The following is a 15793-nucleotide window of genomic DNA, read 5'->3' on the forward strand; positions in this document are numbered from 1 at the left end:
ATATATAGAATATTATTCAGCCACGAGAAAGAAGGAAATCCTGCCATTTGCGACAACACGGATAGACCTTGAAGGTATTACGTAAGTAAAGTAAGTCAGACAGAGAAAGACAAATACTGTTTGATATCACTTATATGTGGAATCTAAAAAAAGACTTCCCTGGTGGCACAGTGGTTAAGAATCTGCCTGCCAATGCAGGGGACATGGGTTCGAGCCCTGGTCTGGGAAAACCCCACAGGCCACGGAGCAAATAAGCCCATGTGCCACAGCTACTGAGCCTGCGCTCTAGAACCCATGAGCCACAGCTACTGAGCCTGCGTGCTGCAACTATTGAAGCCCGCGTGCCTAGAGCCCGTGCTCCACAACAAGAGAAGCCACCGCAGGGAGAAACCCTCGCACTGCAACGAAGAATAGCCCCCGCTCGCTGCAACTAGAGAAAGCCCGTGCGCAGCAACAAAGACGCAACGCAGCCATGAATAAACAAACAAAGAAATAAATAAATTTATTAAAAAAGCTGAACTCATACAAACACAAATTAGAATGGTGGGTTGGGGGGAAAGGGGAGATATTGGTCAAAGGACAGAAACCTCCAGTTAAAAGATATATAAGTTCTGGGGATCTAATGTACAGCATGCTGACAATAGCTAATAACACTGTATTATATACTTGAAAGTTGCTGAAAGAGTAGATCTTAAATGTTCTCACCCCAAAAAAGAAATGGTAATTATATGAGGTGATGTAAGTGTTAGCTAACACTATCGTGGTAGTCATTCTAAAATAGATAAGTATGTCAAATGAACACATTACACACCTTAAACTTAAATAAGTCAGTTATCTCTCAATAAAGCTAGAAATAAAACAAAGCTGGCACTCAAACCCTGCTGGGTTCACCTCAGGTTCAGACCCTTCCTACCACATCACACCACACCATACCCCATACTCTCCATCAAAACATCCTACTAGCATCTTCATCAAGTTCTGAGACTCCAACTGCTGACTTGCAATGCTACTGTAAGGATAAAATCAAGTGGGCACAGAGCTTAGCACACAGAGAATGAACAGTTACCAAAGCAGCTCTATTTTTATGAGTTTCCAAATATCTAAAATAGGTTGTTGCGGGTTTTTTTTTCATCATCTGCAGTATTATGATAGCTCTCTGAGGCCCCCAGGATACAGTTACAAATGATGAAGAAAGATTTGAGTTGCAAAAAATGTACAACTATTCCGGATTGCAAATAGATTTGTTTCTAAACATAGTGAGCAATGGAGAGCTCACTTTTTAATTCCAAATAACGGTGGTATTCTCATCATAATATAAATAGATGACAAACACCTGTAATGTCAACGATGAATATTGTAAGTGAAACATACAGCTAGAGCAAAATACCTTTCGCTCCAATATCAAAGATCTCAAAAGAGAGTATAGTCAGAAGCAAGTGTGGCCTTGGAGCACTCAGGTAGAAAAAGACCAAGGGAGGGGGTAGTGAAAACAATGACAAAGGACAGAAGTGAAGTTCTAAGGGGCTAGTTAAAGAAATACAGGGCTCCTTGCAAGGCAAGACCACTTTTCTATATGCACAGAAGACATAAAAGTGAAAGCAATGAGTTGGAATAGATATTATTAACTTTTAATTAAGTTACTCTTGCAAATAACACACAAACTCACCATCCACCCAAACATCTCAATTAAGAATGTATAAAAGTGCATTCCGTCCAGCTTTTTGTCAGCTTTGTCTCAAATGGTCCAAATAGCTGAACTAGTTCAAAGACGCTACATGGAATAGATAAGCCTGGGGCTTATTTTGAGCTTTCTGTAGAGATACTAAAATGGTCTTTTTTTTTTTTTTTGCGGTACGCGGGTCTCTCACTGTTGTGGCCTCTCCCGTTGCGGAGCACAGGTTCCAGATGCGCAGGCCCAGCGGCCATGGCTCACGGGCCCAGCCGCTCCACGGCACGTGGGATCCTCCCGGACCGGGGCACGAACCCGTGTCCCCTGCATTGGCAGGCGGACTCTCAACCACTGCGCCACCAGGGAAGCCCTAAAATGGTCATTTTGAATGTCATCCATCTTCAGAAAGAAGTAGAGCTGGGCATAAGTCTTTTAAAAGCCGAAAGTTCCCCACCCCCAGCCAGGTAGGCAAGGTCATGAGAGACCGGGAAACAAGCTAAGGTCCTCCACAGACAGGAAAACATTAATTAGGAATTCATAAACTAAGGTTACCTTTACAATTATACTTCTAATGTGAATTATAGTCAATTGTTAGTTTAAGGCTGACTGTATATTTCATTACTGCTCTCAGCATGAAAAAAGTCCTGGTTATACCTGGAAATTCAAACACACTTGATTCATGGCCATCAAAAACCCCAAACAATGCAAACTTTTTACTTGGAACTAATAAATTATTTGCTTTGATAAAGTACAAACAGAACCCTATATTACTAATTTTTTGACAGCCCTTTCCTACAAAAAAACTAGCTGGTGATCAGGTCTCTGCTCACAGCGAATTTCATCCTGTGCTCCTCGGAATATTAATAGCTTGGGATGTTAATATGTCTTCCATAAAAAGAGACTTCGGCGACCATATAACATACTTTCTTGATTTTCAAGTTCACATTTTAACGTTTCTAAAATGGAGCTTCTCACAAACAATGTCAAAAAATTTTGCTAGTTGAATCTTTTTCCCCTTTAAAAAAAAACGATTAAATTAATTTAATGGCATCTTAAAATGGAGGGAACATGGTCAGTTTGTAAAAATGAAATTTTTATCACTTAATATGATTCGCTCTGCACATTATCTTATTAAAGGGCTTGAAAATCCTATACTTTGAAAACAAAGCTGTTTACTTCACTTAACCCAGTTTTTCCCAAATATATTTGCCCATTGATCCCTTCTGGCATAAAACTCATTGTAACATTTCATGTGACTAATGTTCTGGTAACACATTCTGGTTACTCCTTCATTACCCTCGGCCAAGACGCTTTGCTCATCAGCTTTACCAAGACCCAGTGACAGAAGCCCTTCATCAGGAAGTGAAGGTAAACATGTTTTGGGATTGACAGAACTGAATGGATAACCTAAAACTCTCTGTAGAGGGAAAATTCCAAATGGGCCAGAGGCCGATTTATTCTGCTTGGGAAACATCTGTGGTGTATTCCTACTGATTGCTTTCTCCAACAAATGATGCACAGCTTTGTCTGTTTCAAATGCCTTTATGATGTGACAAGTGAATAGACTGAATTGAAGCCATCTGCATCACAGGATGGCACACAGTGTTTGGTGAAAGGCGTCCCTTTACATTTCCTAACATGTGGGGAAAGAGAAATCAATAATTTTCTAGGACTAGTTCCTAAATTTACCTGATCAGCAAGTTTCTGTTTGTGCATTCCTGTAAAATTGAATGATATAAGTCATATGGCAAAATAGCAGGTGGCGGGAGAGTGTGAGAGCAGATACACAAAATGGAAGCAGTGACATGGCACTCAGAGATACAAGGGTCCATTTTCAGGCCCAGGATAAGTCCTAAATAAACTCATGTCCCACTGCACAATATTTACCTGGCAATACCCTATTAGCTTAGTTTTTAGCAAAAGTATTGAATATGGAAATAAAGCTAAAAGCTTACCACATTCCTTTTTTTTTTTTTTTTTTTTTTTTTGCGGTACGCGGGCCTCTCACTGTTGTGGCCTCTCCCATTGCGGAGCACAGGCTCCAGACGCGCAGGCTCAGCGGCCATGGCTCACGGGCCCAGCCGCTCCACGGCATGTGGGATCTTCCCGGACCGGGGCACGAACCCGTGTCCCCTGCATCGGCAGGCGGACTCTCAACCACTGCGCCACCAGGGAAGCCCCACATGCCTTTTGAAAGACATACTCAAGCATTGTCTAACAGGTGCACCTGTAACGGTCACCCGCTTCTCTTGAACGAGGAGCATTAGCTTTACCTGGGATCTTATCAGAAATGCCAGATCTCAGGCCCCATTCCAGACCTACTTGGCCAGAATCTGACTCGTAACAAGATCCCTAGGTTATTTTATACACATTACCATTTGAAAAACACTGGTCTAGGGAATATACCCTTTGTCTGACTTCCTATTTATATTGATTGAGGCCCAGATGCTGTTAATCTTATGAAGACTGATAAATTGCAAGTTATTTTTGTCCACTAGACATGTAAATGATTTCTGCCTGGTAGAAAAGATAACTTCAAGGTTACAGTGCTTTGCCCTGTAGAACATAAAACATTTTGCACCTTGTTCCAGGATTCTTTCTTCCAGTGACTGGATGGTCTGTCTCTCAAATTCTTCTTGGAGCTACATTTACCATCTTGCTTTTCCCTCATGACGGAGTTAAATAAATCTTTGACACAAGCTCAGCATACATGTATGACAGTCATGCCTGTGACTGTTTAAAGCTGTAATTCAAAATCAGTCACCTCTCAATAGCAATAAGATACTTATTTCTAATGAAGATGGTAATAGCCGTCCTTTCTTGGGAAAAATAGTCAGTTGTCCAGTAAGCAGTCATTGAGAACCTCTGATATGATATAAAGATGAATCTAGCATGGGCTGGTCACTCAGCATGGTATAGTATAATGTATAATCTAACTTTAAATACTAGGGCTGGCAACTGAGAGCCTAGAGTTCTGGTTCAGCTTGCAAACATGATTTGCAGCCAAAGAACACTTTGTTTTATTTTCACTTTTGAATTTGAAGGCCTTTAGGTGTAATGTAATGTGTATTCTCTAGTTCTCCACAGGCTCCAGTACTCCTTGTTATCTTCTATCAGGCTATTTCACACATACTGGCTACCTGTCTGGCCCCTGAAGGCACTTACGATTACCGTCCTTAAAGAAGACACTAATCTATTAAATCCATGTAAGCCAGTACTACAGTGGGATATGGCTGGTCTGAAAATTACAGCACGTGCTGTGCAACCCTTTTGGGGCATCTTTTTGCAGATCTATCATGCACAGAACCTGGACAGCTATGATGATGAGTACGAAAAGGGTGCAGCTGCCAAATCCAGCGGGCTTATTCATTATTCCCCAGAGGGCAAATTATTTACATGTATAACAATGCATTTCACATACAGTTACCAAGCATCATCATCAATTTCTTCAGACACAAGAGTTTCATCTAAACGGTTCTCAGGGAGTAGGCACCATGCCCACATAAAACAACAGAGATAGCTTCATTCTCAAAAATGAGCATTATTAAAATGTCAAAATAAATGTCATGCAGAAATATAGCAAGAAGAGGCAGTAGGTATAGGCAATCACCTAGTCCCTCTGAAATCAGACCCAGAAGTTCAGCAGCAGCTTTGAACAAAACAAGAGTCTGGCGGCGCCCAATATGTTTGGGGGAGGCTGTTTTCTGCCTTAGATGGATTGGCTGACAGCACATCACAGAAAGTTATTAAGTGTCTACTTTCACCAGGCATGACTTTCTTTTTCAAAAGTGCTTAAATTCACTAAACAAGGAAAAGCAGGCACTATACAAACAGAGTCATTAATAATATAAATCTCACCTAGAGTAAAAGAATAATATGGGCTGTCTCATTGTTCTGCATAAATAGTGATTTCTGTGGTTTTCCATTTGTCCTCTCTATGGATTTTTCTCCTTTGGTGCATCTCATCTCTCATTTTATTCAAGTACTTTTTCAGGGGACTTAATGAACACAACTTGGAGGAAATCAGCTAATAATACCTCCATTTCTCATCTGGACAGCCAAGAGGCCTCGCTAACCACCACGCTTCCCCTACCATTGGACCTTTCTACCCCTCCCAGTGAGGGCTTATCTCTTAATCTCTTAGTGCTTGCAATGGGGTCCTTAAATTGGTCTTCTAGCTTCAGTATATGGCTTGACAGTCCTTAATATGCATGCCATCCAGTAGGTTATTTATTCCTGGGTTTACTGTGAAACTGCCTGGCTGGAATCTGTGTTTTCTTTTTTTTTTTTTTGTGGTACGCGGGCCTCTCACTGTTGTGGCCTCTCCCGTTGCGGAGCACAGGCTCTGGATGCACAGGCTCAGCGGCCACAGCTCACGGGCCCAGCCGCTCCGCAGCATGTGGGATCTTCCCGGCCCGGGGCACGAACCCGTGTCCCCTGCATCGGCAGGCGGACTCTCAACCACTGCGCCACCAGGGAAGCCCTGTGTTTTCTTTTAAAACCAACTTCCAGCAGTTTTCTATTCACTTTGTTTTTAACTGAGGACTGGGACATGGTTCTAGAAGTCAATGGCAGTTACAGTATCATTTCAGAGAAAAACCTCCCTAGCTTCCTCACACTGAGCCCATCTTCCTCCATATTCTCCCCATCACATAGAAAAAGCTTTCCAAATTTCTCTTTGGTCTGCAAAACGCTTTTCCAAGTAAGTGGGCAGTCTATAACACTGGAAAATATTGGACCTGCAAGGCTTGTGAGAGACAGAAAATCAAAGAGAGCTGAGGTAGGGGCGACATGCAACATCAGGAAAAGAGAAATGAGCAGATCAGGCAAGACCTCGGTGAGGCACCACCCCCAGCCCGAACTTCTCCACTGCATTTAGAAGAGACTCAAAATCTTTTCAGTCTTTTGAAAGTTTATACTCTCTTTGGTATAAACTTTCAAAAGACTTAAAGGCAAAGCTACTATGAGGTTCCAGACATGTTGGCTCCCTTGGGAGACCCTCGATCCTCCCTAACCTGTCATCAATTATTTCTATACAGAGAAGAACCTCTCTGCTGGTCCCTGCCCAATTCTGAGCCCCAGTCTCCAACAATGAACTCAGAATTCACACACACTTAGAAGACTGACCTTAAATCCACTTCTCCTACATATCTGCTTATGTACGTAAATAAAAGTTAACACTGACTCTGGGTTTTCTGTATTTTGGTGTACTAGATCGTGAGTTCTTTGAAGTAAGTACAACTTCTTTGTCTTTTCCCTATTCCTACCTCATGGTACCTAGGATTCTTTAGCCACTTAAAGAATATCTGTTGACTTGAACTGGCTTCTACAGAAAAGCAGGTACATTCTAGGCAAAGAACAACTGAAAAAGAGGACAAAAGAAAGTGAGAGAAACAAGATTAATGATCTAATGATCTCTAATAGATGGAAGTGGTTTTGGCTACTGGGGCTAGGGCAATCCATGGCCAGGGGTGTTGGAACCATACTAAAGAATATAAATTCCAAAAGAAAACTTACTCATTCTCCAAATTCACTGGCCCTAGTAAAACAGGTTTCAAGGTTCAATTATTAGTTTTACCTTGCAAGTGTAAAAATAGAAACAATAATGGCTCCCCAAAGATATCCATGTCTTAATCTCCAGAACTTGTGAATATGTCACCTTTGCAGACATGGACTTTGAATGAATACCTTTGAATTATCCAGGTAGACCCCACATCAGTCCTTAAAAGCAACGGTCAGGGGCTGCCCTGGTGGCGCAGTGGTTGAGAGTCCGCCTGCCAATGCAGGGGACACGGGTTCGTGCCCCGGTCTGGGAAGATCCCACATGCCCTGGAGCGGCTGGGCCCGTGAGTCGTGGCCGCTGAGCCTGCGCATCCGGAGCCTGTGCTCCGCAACGGGAGAGGCCACAATAGTGAGAGGCCCGCGTACCGCAAAAAAAAAAAAAAGCAATGGTCAGTGAGAGAGAGAGACAGATGTGACAATGGTAGGAAGGTCAGAGAGATGCAGCATTACTGTTCTGAAGATGGAGGAAGGGGGCCACAAGCCAAGGAATGCAGGCAGCCCTTAGCAGCTGGAAAAAGCAAGGAAATAGATTCTCCCCCAGAGCTTCCAGGGAGGAACACAGTCCTGCTGACACCTTAATCTTAGCCCAGTGAGAAGTGTGTCAGACTTGTAACTTTATGAAACTGTAAGATAACAGATTTATATTGTTTTAAGTCAGGAGTAATTTGTTCATTGTAATCATAGAAAATGAACACAAAAGGCAATCCTTGGCTTCAGCATTGCCCTCTAAACTGGTGAACTGGCATTCCCTGTGTAGCCCCCAAACCAGAAAGATTTCTTATTCTAAATGAAACTGTCCCTCTACTCTTCCTTTCCTCCTTCACCACTTGGCTGGCTTTTTCTCATCTTTCAAGACTCAGCACAAAGTTCCTCTCCTCTGACAAATCTTAGTTTTATCTATATAGACTATGAATTTTTGAAAAGTGAGGACCCTGTCATATTCTTTGTAAATGTTAGTTTGAATGATGCGATTAATCAATCATCATTTAATGAAAGGGACAATAAAACTGCTTTCTTTCTAAGAAAGAAATTAGATCACTCACTAGGATCTACCTACATTCACATCCATGAAGTTCTACCTCATTCCTTCTCCTCTCTTTGGACACATGGGCATGCACACACACACACACACACACACACACACACACACACACAGCCTGGCAGGGTTGAATCCCAGTTTGTAGCTGTTCAGAATAAGACTAGTAAGCAAAACATTCATCTCTGATCAAGAGTATAAACTGTAGGGATCAAAGGCTGAAACCAGAACATTTCAAGAGAAATTTGAAAGGCACAGAAAAGTTCCAAAATGTGGAGTCTAAAGCCGGAGCTTAGGTTTGAGAATTAAATAACAGGACTTATGTTGTGGTGGTTTTAAAATACATCTACAAATATTTTGATGCTCCTTTCTCCAAACAGTGGAGACGAATTCTCCTCCCCTAGAGTATGGGCTGAAGTGAGTCCCTTCTAATGAATAAAATGTGGCTGATGTGATCAGCATATGATCAAGCCACAAAAGGCATTACAACTTCCTCCCTCAGTAACCATCTCTGTCTGCCTGTCTCCTCCCTTCTCTTTCTTTCTCTCTCTCTGTCTCTGTCTCTCTCTCTTCTGAAGGAAGGCTGTTGCCAACAGCCACATGACTGAGCCATCTTGGGAGAACTTTCCCAAACCTGAAGACACCTACGGGCCCAGCCCACATCTTAACACCAACCACAGGAAAGTCCCTAAGCCAAAACCACTCAGCTAAGCTACTCCCAAATCTCCGAACACAGAAACTATGAGATAATAAATGTTTATTGTTTTAAGCCACTAAATTTTGGAATTACTTGTTACACAGTAATAGCCAATATATGTGAGATACAATCCCTGGAGTACAGGTTACAAATTGGAAGCCTAGCTCCTAATTCAGTCTACAAATATATTTTCCTCAGCTTGTAATGATAGATTTCTTTTTAAGAGCCAACATTTTTTTTTTTTCTTGCAGTACGTGGGCCTCTCACTGCTGCAGCCTCTCCCGCTGCAGCCTCTCCCGCTGCGGAGCACAGGCTCCGGACACGCAGGCTCAGCGGCCATGGCTCACGGGCCTAGTTGTTCCGCGGCATGTGGGATCCTCCCGGACCGGGGCACGAACCCGTGTCCCCTGCATCGGCAGGTGGACCCTCAACCACTGCGCCACCAGGGAAGCCCAAGAGCCAACATTTTTAAATCATTAAATTTCGCCTAGAAATCAAGATTTCCAGCCTCTCTCAAAATTTTGGAGGTCCAGCCACACAAAGGCCCACATTCTGTTGGGAGCCAAGAAGTTTTCGCCATTAGAAGATGGCCGACACCCTGCTTCTCTTCCTGCTTAATGAGATAAAAGCCCGCGCCTAAAAACGAAAGCCCGCGCTTCCAACGAAAGCCCGCGCACGCAGCACCAATGATAATTTGCCAAGTACTTCCCTTATTCTGGATCCCGCCCCCCTTTCTCTGTACTGTATAAATACAGCTACTGCAGCAATAAAAATTTGAGGCTTGATCAGGATTTTGTCTTGCCTCCATTCTTTCGCGTCTCCTGTCCCTTCTTCTCTTTTCAACCCCTACAGGTTCCTCCTCGGACTCACAAGGATTTGTCCTGCTGGTCGGGACTCCCGGGGACGCCCGGGGCCGAGCACAACATTCCCATCTGGCAGCCTCGTGCTGTAGAAGAGGCATGCTCTCCTGAGTCCACCGCAGTCCCCACTCAACCCTGCTCATCCCCACACTGACGCCAACAGCATGGCTTTTGCACTGCTATTTCTCTTTTAGTAGAAAAATATTTCTCAGTTCCTGTATCTCTATCAAAATCAGGAAACCAAAGGTATACTGAAAGGGCTTTGCATCTTAAGAAATCTAGGAGAACACTTGTTTCTTGGCGGGAGTGAAGAATATTCCTACATGCCTAATACGCCATCAATGTGTGTCTGTGTCAAATACACACAATTTAGGATCCTATATTTTCCTCCTCCAGTACCTTTGCTCATTAAGGCTAACAGACTGGACCCTGTAGGTGAGTGAGCTTGCTAAACCTGCTCTTTCTTACTCCGGGCTGCTTGAAATGGGGCTAGGATGCGGCATATGAGCTTGCTAGAGCTGGCTCTTCAGCAGCTTAAAGGTAGCCGCCAACATTATACCTTTCCTCTCATACTGATTGTTTTGAGAAGAACCTTGCTGAGACCATAGTCTCTATTAACTCTTTTTCTGGCTTTGCACTTATAATAATTGTTTAGCATGAGCTGCTTATTGCTGGCTCAAATTGTGTCTGACTAAACCCATACTGACTAATCAGAAATAATCCCAAGTACAACCTCTACTTTACCATAAATGCATAATTTTCATTATTACAAATGTTTCTAGGAAATAAACATTGAACTAGAACAAGAGTTGGCAAATTGCAGCACACAGGTCAAATCTGGCCCACTGCCAGCTTTTATAAATAAAGTTTTATCAGAACACAGCCACATTTATTCATTTATGTACTGTCTGTGGCTGCTTTTACACCACACTGGCTGAGCTAAGTAGTTATGACAGAGACCTCATGACCTGCAAGCCACAAATATTTACAATCTAGCCAATCCCTGAATGAGAAGGATAAAATACAAAGATTTTGACAGTTAATAGGCCAAGAACACATTGCGCTTCAAAGGAACACACATGGGGAAGAGTAAAGACGCCATGCCCTCTCCAGAGTGTTTGCCTTATCACTCATAGTCAGTAACTCTAAAACTTTCTTTACCTTATGAATGGACATAAACAGAATGGGTTTTTAGGTTGAAAATGAACTCACTGTGGCTAGTTTCTGAACGTCTTCATCTGATGCTCCCAGAGATGCCAGGCCTATTTCTTGTGAAAATTGAGCAAACTTAGGATCCGCAAGTAGAGGGACATGTCCCAGGAGTTCGTGACATGTGTCTCTGAAAAGAAAAACATCACAGAGAAATGTTAGACAAGTTAAGCTATCACTGGCAGAACAAGTCCTAAAATTCTAATTATAACTATGCTACTGTAATTAATGTTACCAAATTTCACCAATCCTAAGATTTTTTATCAGCTCTGAAATCCAGATACATCTTACAACCATGGCATCTTAAATTATGTGATATATAATATGCTAACAAAATAACAGTGACTACTATTTTCAAGAGCGTATCATATGCCAAACATGTGTTAAGTGTTTTATTACATGCACTGTCTCTTTGAATACTCAAGAGAAACTTGAATTAAAGTAACTTATTGGTGCAATATTCTATAGACCAGGGGTGTGCAAACTACAGCTGCAGGTCAAATCTGGCCTACTGCCTGTTTCTGTAAATAAAGTTTTATTGGAACACAGCCATGCCCATTCATTAATGTATTGTCTATGGCTCCTTTTGCCTAAAACGGCAGAGCTGAGTAGTTGTGACTGAGACCATATGGCCCACAAAGCCTAAAACATTTACTAGCTGGACCTTTACTGAAAAAGTTTGCCAATTCTTGCTACAGATAATGATAAAGCCAAAACTTGAATCCAGCTTATCATGATTTCTAAACTCTTGTTCTCAACCCTTAAGTTACACTTTGCAGGGCACTGGGAAACAGCAGAAGATCCTATTGTCATCAACAGATGTCTTTTCCCGTGGACCATTTATCTGTCTATAACACAAGCAACTCTTTTGAGCCTTCCCACTGGAAGACCCTCCCAGTCCCCTGCTTTGACTAGCCTGGACTAGGTAATAATAGAAGTTTACATCCTCTCTCATTTGCCTGTGCTTTCACTTGGAGCCAGAGACCAGGCAACGGCAGGTATGTGTCACAATGAAGCAAGGCGGATGCCTTCCTGAGTCATTGCCATGAATCACAAACCATTTCCTGATACCAAGCTATCCTGGAATATATGACTGGAAATGAATCAAAAGGCAACAATATTTTATTTTCTTGACAAAAACTAATGAGCCAGGTAGTAACTGAAAGATGTTTCCTAATTTCACCTGAGTTCCTCGTAAGTGTATCACTTCAAATAGATGCTATAACATAAATGCCAGGTACTGCCACCAATATCACAAGTATAAAGTAAGGTGGATGGTCATGAGGCTGAAGCAAGGGAACGGTGGTCAAAGGCAGACGATGGGAGCCAACATAAGACATATGGCATTACTTGGTCAAAAAGTTCTGTTCCCACAGCTCAAACCACATGCCCAACCCTGGCCAGCCACTTCCCAGACACATCAGGTTGAAAAAGCAGCCAAATGAATACGTGGACATGGTACTGAAAGAAACTCCAAATTCATTCTCTATCAACTGTGTGCCAACAGCCTACTTTTTGTACAGAAATTGAATTTGTGGAAAAGCATATGTGGTGGTTACTCTCCAGTCACACTCCTTAAGGTGGTAAATCAGACTCATCGGATTTTAGGGCATAAGGAGAATTTAAATGTTATCAGAGCCCTTCATTTTACCTATGAAGAAATTAAAGACAGAAGGAGGAAAAAAAGAAAGCTAACATAGTGCCTTCCCTGGTGGCGCAGTGGTTAAGAATCCGCCTGCCAATGCAGGGGACATGGGTTCAAGCCCTGGTCCAAGAAGATCCCACGTGCCACGGAGCAACTAAGCCTGTGCGCCACAACTACTGAGCCTGCGCTCTAGAGCCTTCGAGCCACAGCTACTGAAGCCTGCGTGCATAGAGCCCGTGCTCCGCAACAAGAGAAGCCACCACTCACTGCAACTAGAGAAAACCCGTGCACAGCAATGAAGACCCAACGCAGCCAAAAATAAATAAATAAATAAATTTATTAAAAAAGAAAGCTAACATATACTGAGCTCCTATTATGTGCTGGGTACTGGGCTAAATGTTTTCATATCCCATTAGTAATTTCATCTTCACTTACAAAGAAGTCTTATTATTCCCATTTGACAAATGGGGAAACTAACATTCAGTAAATTTAAGCATTTTTTTTCCAAGGACACACTGTTAATAAGAGACAGAGACAAGATTTGAAATCAAATTCCTCTGACTCAAAGCTGTGCTCCTTCTGTTCTATTAACTTACAAGGTGGAGTAAACGAGAAGGGCTGGGCGGGGCACAGCTTCAGTTGTGGAGAACGTTTAACCAAGCTGGTTAGCACAGGTAAAAATGTAGCCAGTGTGTCCTAAGTCTCTTTTCCTGCCACTCAGTCCTCAACCCTCCAGATTACCCGAGGAGCCATTTTAAAAATACCAATGGGGCTTCCCTGGTGGCGCAGTGGTTGGGGGTCCGCCTGCCGACGCGGGGGACGTGGGTTCGTGCCCCCGTCCGGGGGGATCCCGTGTGCCGCGGAGCGGCTGGGCCCGTGAGCCATGGCCACTGAGCCTGCAAGTCCGGAGCCTGTGCTCTGCAACAGGAGAGGCCACAACAGTGAGAGGCCCACGTACCGCAAAAAAACAAACAAACAAAAAAAAAAAACAACAATGACTGGGCGCTACATAAGAGCAATGCAGTCAGACTCTCTCGGACAGGCCTGAGCAGGTATAAGACACAGGCAGGGTGGAGACCCTCTGTCGTAACAGACGATACTCGGAACACCCTGAACAGGCTTCAAGCAACTAGTACTTAAAACTAAAGCTAAACGTGATTATGTAATTTTGAGCTGCCCAAATTTAATGCCACTAAAATTACATCATACAAACATACATACATACTGAGGAACAACGAAAGGTGGTAAGGAAAGCTCACTAGGTAGCAAGTTACTCCTCCACATGCACTTGACTCAGTTAGAGATCAGTTAAAGGTGTCTGATTCAGCATACTTCTATGCTGAGAGTGGACCCTGTAGACTCACTCCTGTGATCAGTTTTTTAAAGGTCATGCAGTCTGCATCAATGTTGGAACTGAGAGGCCCACCATGGATAAATCTGAGTACCCCCATTGTAGCTTATGATGTCATGTACTAAAACACTCCTACTGAACCAGGCAGAAAATATGACAACAATAATTTCAAAATTAGACCAGATGTCAAACTCCAGGGAAATACTAAAGATAGTGAGTATTAGCTCATGGTATGAATAAATAAATTAAACAGTAGCTAAAAGAACAACTATTGTGGCCAAGAAGTACTGAATGCTTCCGATGGGCCAGGCACAGTGCTGGGTGCTTCCCAGTGTGAGAATGGGACAGGTCATGGTTACAGTGGTGGATTCTTGTTGCAAAACTGGGTTTACTCTTGGGCTTGTTAAATACTTGAAGACAGTCTTCTACCTGCCTAAGTACCAATGGAGTCCAAAGGCTTACAGGTAGAAGGGAAAGCGAAAAGTTGGCAGTTAAAAAGGAAAGAAGAAGGAAAATACGAGAGATCCGAAGACTTGGAGTCAACTCTTTGTGGTAGAAGAGGAGCTATCACCTGAAATTTAAGTTAAGGTGTAATTATCAGAAACCTATAACCCACAGCCAACTTAAGAACTTTTAATAGCATCACAAGGTAATCCAACCATACACAGAAGAGAAATTATAAATTGGAAAGAATAAAAATCATACAACACAGCAGAATAAGTTATATTGTTTCATTAAGAATGAAAGCCTGAAGCAAGAATTCTAACAGAATTACTAATGGAATGCTCGGGATGCCTTTGCCCTGTTCTAAGTAGAAATGATTGCGCTACTTTGTACCTTCTTCTCCGCTCTGTCTCCACGTAGAGACCCTAAGTAGGAACTGCTGTTCAGATCTCTGAGCAAGTAGAGATGCAGTTCCTACAGGAACCCCACTTCTCACTGAGTCAAGGCTCAAGCACCTATATTTCAAGACCATAAATAACGTTATTATCGTTTATGACTTTGGTGGAACATTCTCAGAAATAAACACTGGGTTGTTCTCATCCCAGTGTCTTTGGCTAAGACACGTGGTATAGACAAAGGAAATTGAAGTCCCTGGAAACTCTTCAGACAACAAAGAAAGATGTTTAATGTTGCTAATTAAAGCAATTAATTAACTTTGAAAAGTTGACATTTTTTTTTAGTTTCTTTGAGACCAAAGGACTTGGAAGCTGGGTTGACTAGCTTTCAGGGGCTGAAAGAGATTCCAGACTGTTGGGAATCTGCAGGAGAAGCCTGAGCCTCCTCTCCAAACTTTGTATCAATTAATTTCCGTGGGACTGAAGTCATGCTGTCTCACACCGCTTCACAAAGTGCAACAGTTATTATGTCCTGTCTGTAAAGTAGTTCACGATCCCTATGCTGGTGTTTCATCCACAGCTGGAACCCTAAATATCTAATTATGAACAGGTTTCCTATGTGAGTCCACAACTACTGCCTTATCTCACCAGATCTCTCTTAAAAGATTCAATTATTTGGCTATAATTGCACCTGTCAGCACACGCTGCCTCCAATCTCCATCCACAACGGCAAACTTTTCTTTTTAACTCACATCCCTTTGATGCATTTTCGCCTGAATAATGCTTCTCAGAGCCCTTTTCACAGAAGCACTGTGTTCACTGGAAATGTAGGACCTTTCAAAACTGTTAACACTGTAAAACATCATGTCTCTTTTAGAAAAAAAAAAATAGAAAGAAAGAAAAAGAAAAGCTAGAGCTGATATCA

At 42.5% G+C, this 15793-nt stretch overlaps 1 protein-coding gene across 4 annotated transcripts in view; it reads right to left on the reverse strand.

Moving 5' to 3' along the window:
• The window catches only part of TPH2 (tryptophan hydroxylase 2), an 89517-nt gene that overhangs the window by 27749 nt on the left and 45975 nt on the right, over positions 1-15793 (reverse strand). For all 4 annotated transcript variants that reach the window (XM_024736765.1, XM_024736767.1, XM_024736766.1 and 1 more), the window contains one exon: positions 11037-11163. In XM_024736765.1, the coding sequence (XP_024592533.1) occupies positions 11037-11163 (127 nt within the window). The remainder of the gene's footprint in view (positions 1-11036; positions 11164-15793) is intronic.

The sequence above is a fragment of the Neophocaena asiaeorientalis genome, unplaced genomic scaffold, assembly GCF_003031525.2.
Source record: "Neophocaena asiaeorientalis asiaeorientalis breed wild unplaced genomic scaffold, Neophocaena_asiaeorientalis_V1.1 scaffold134, whole genome shotgun sequence".
Classification (NCBI taxonomy): Eukaryota; Metazoa; Chordata; class Mammalia; order Artiodactyla; family Phocoenidae; genus Neophocaena; species Neophocaena asiaeorientalis.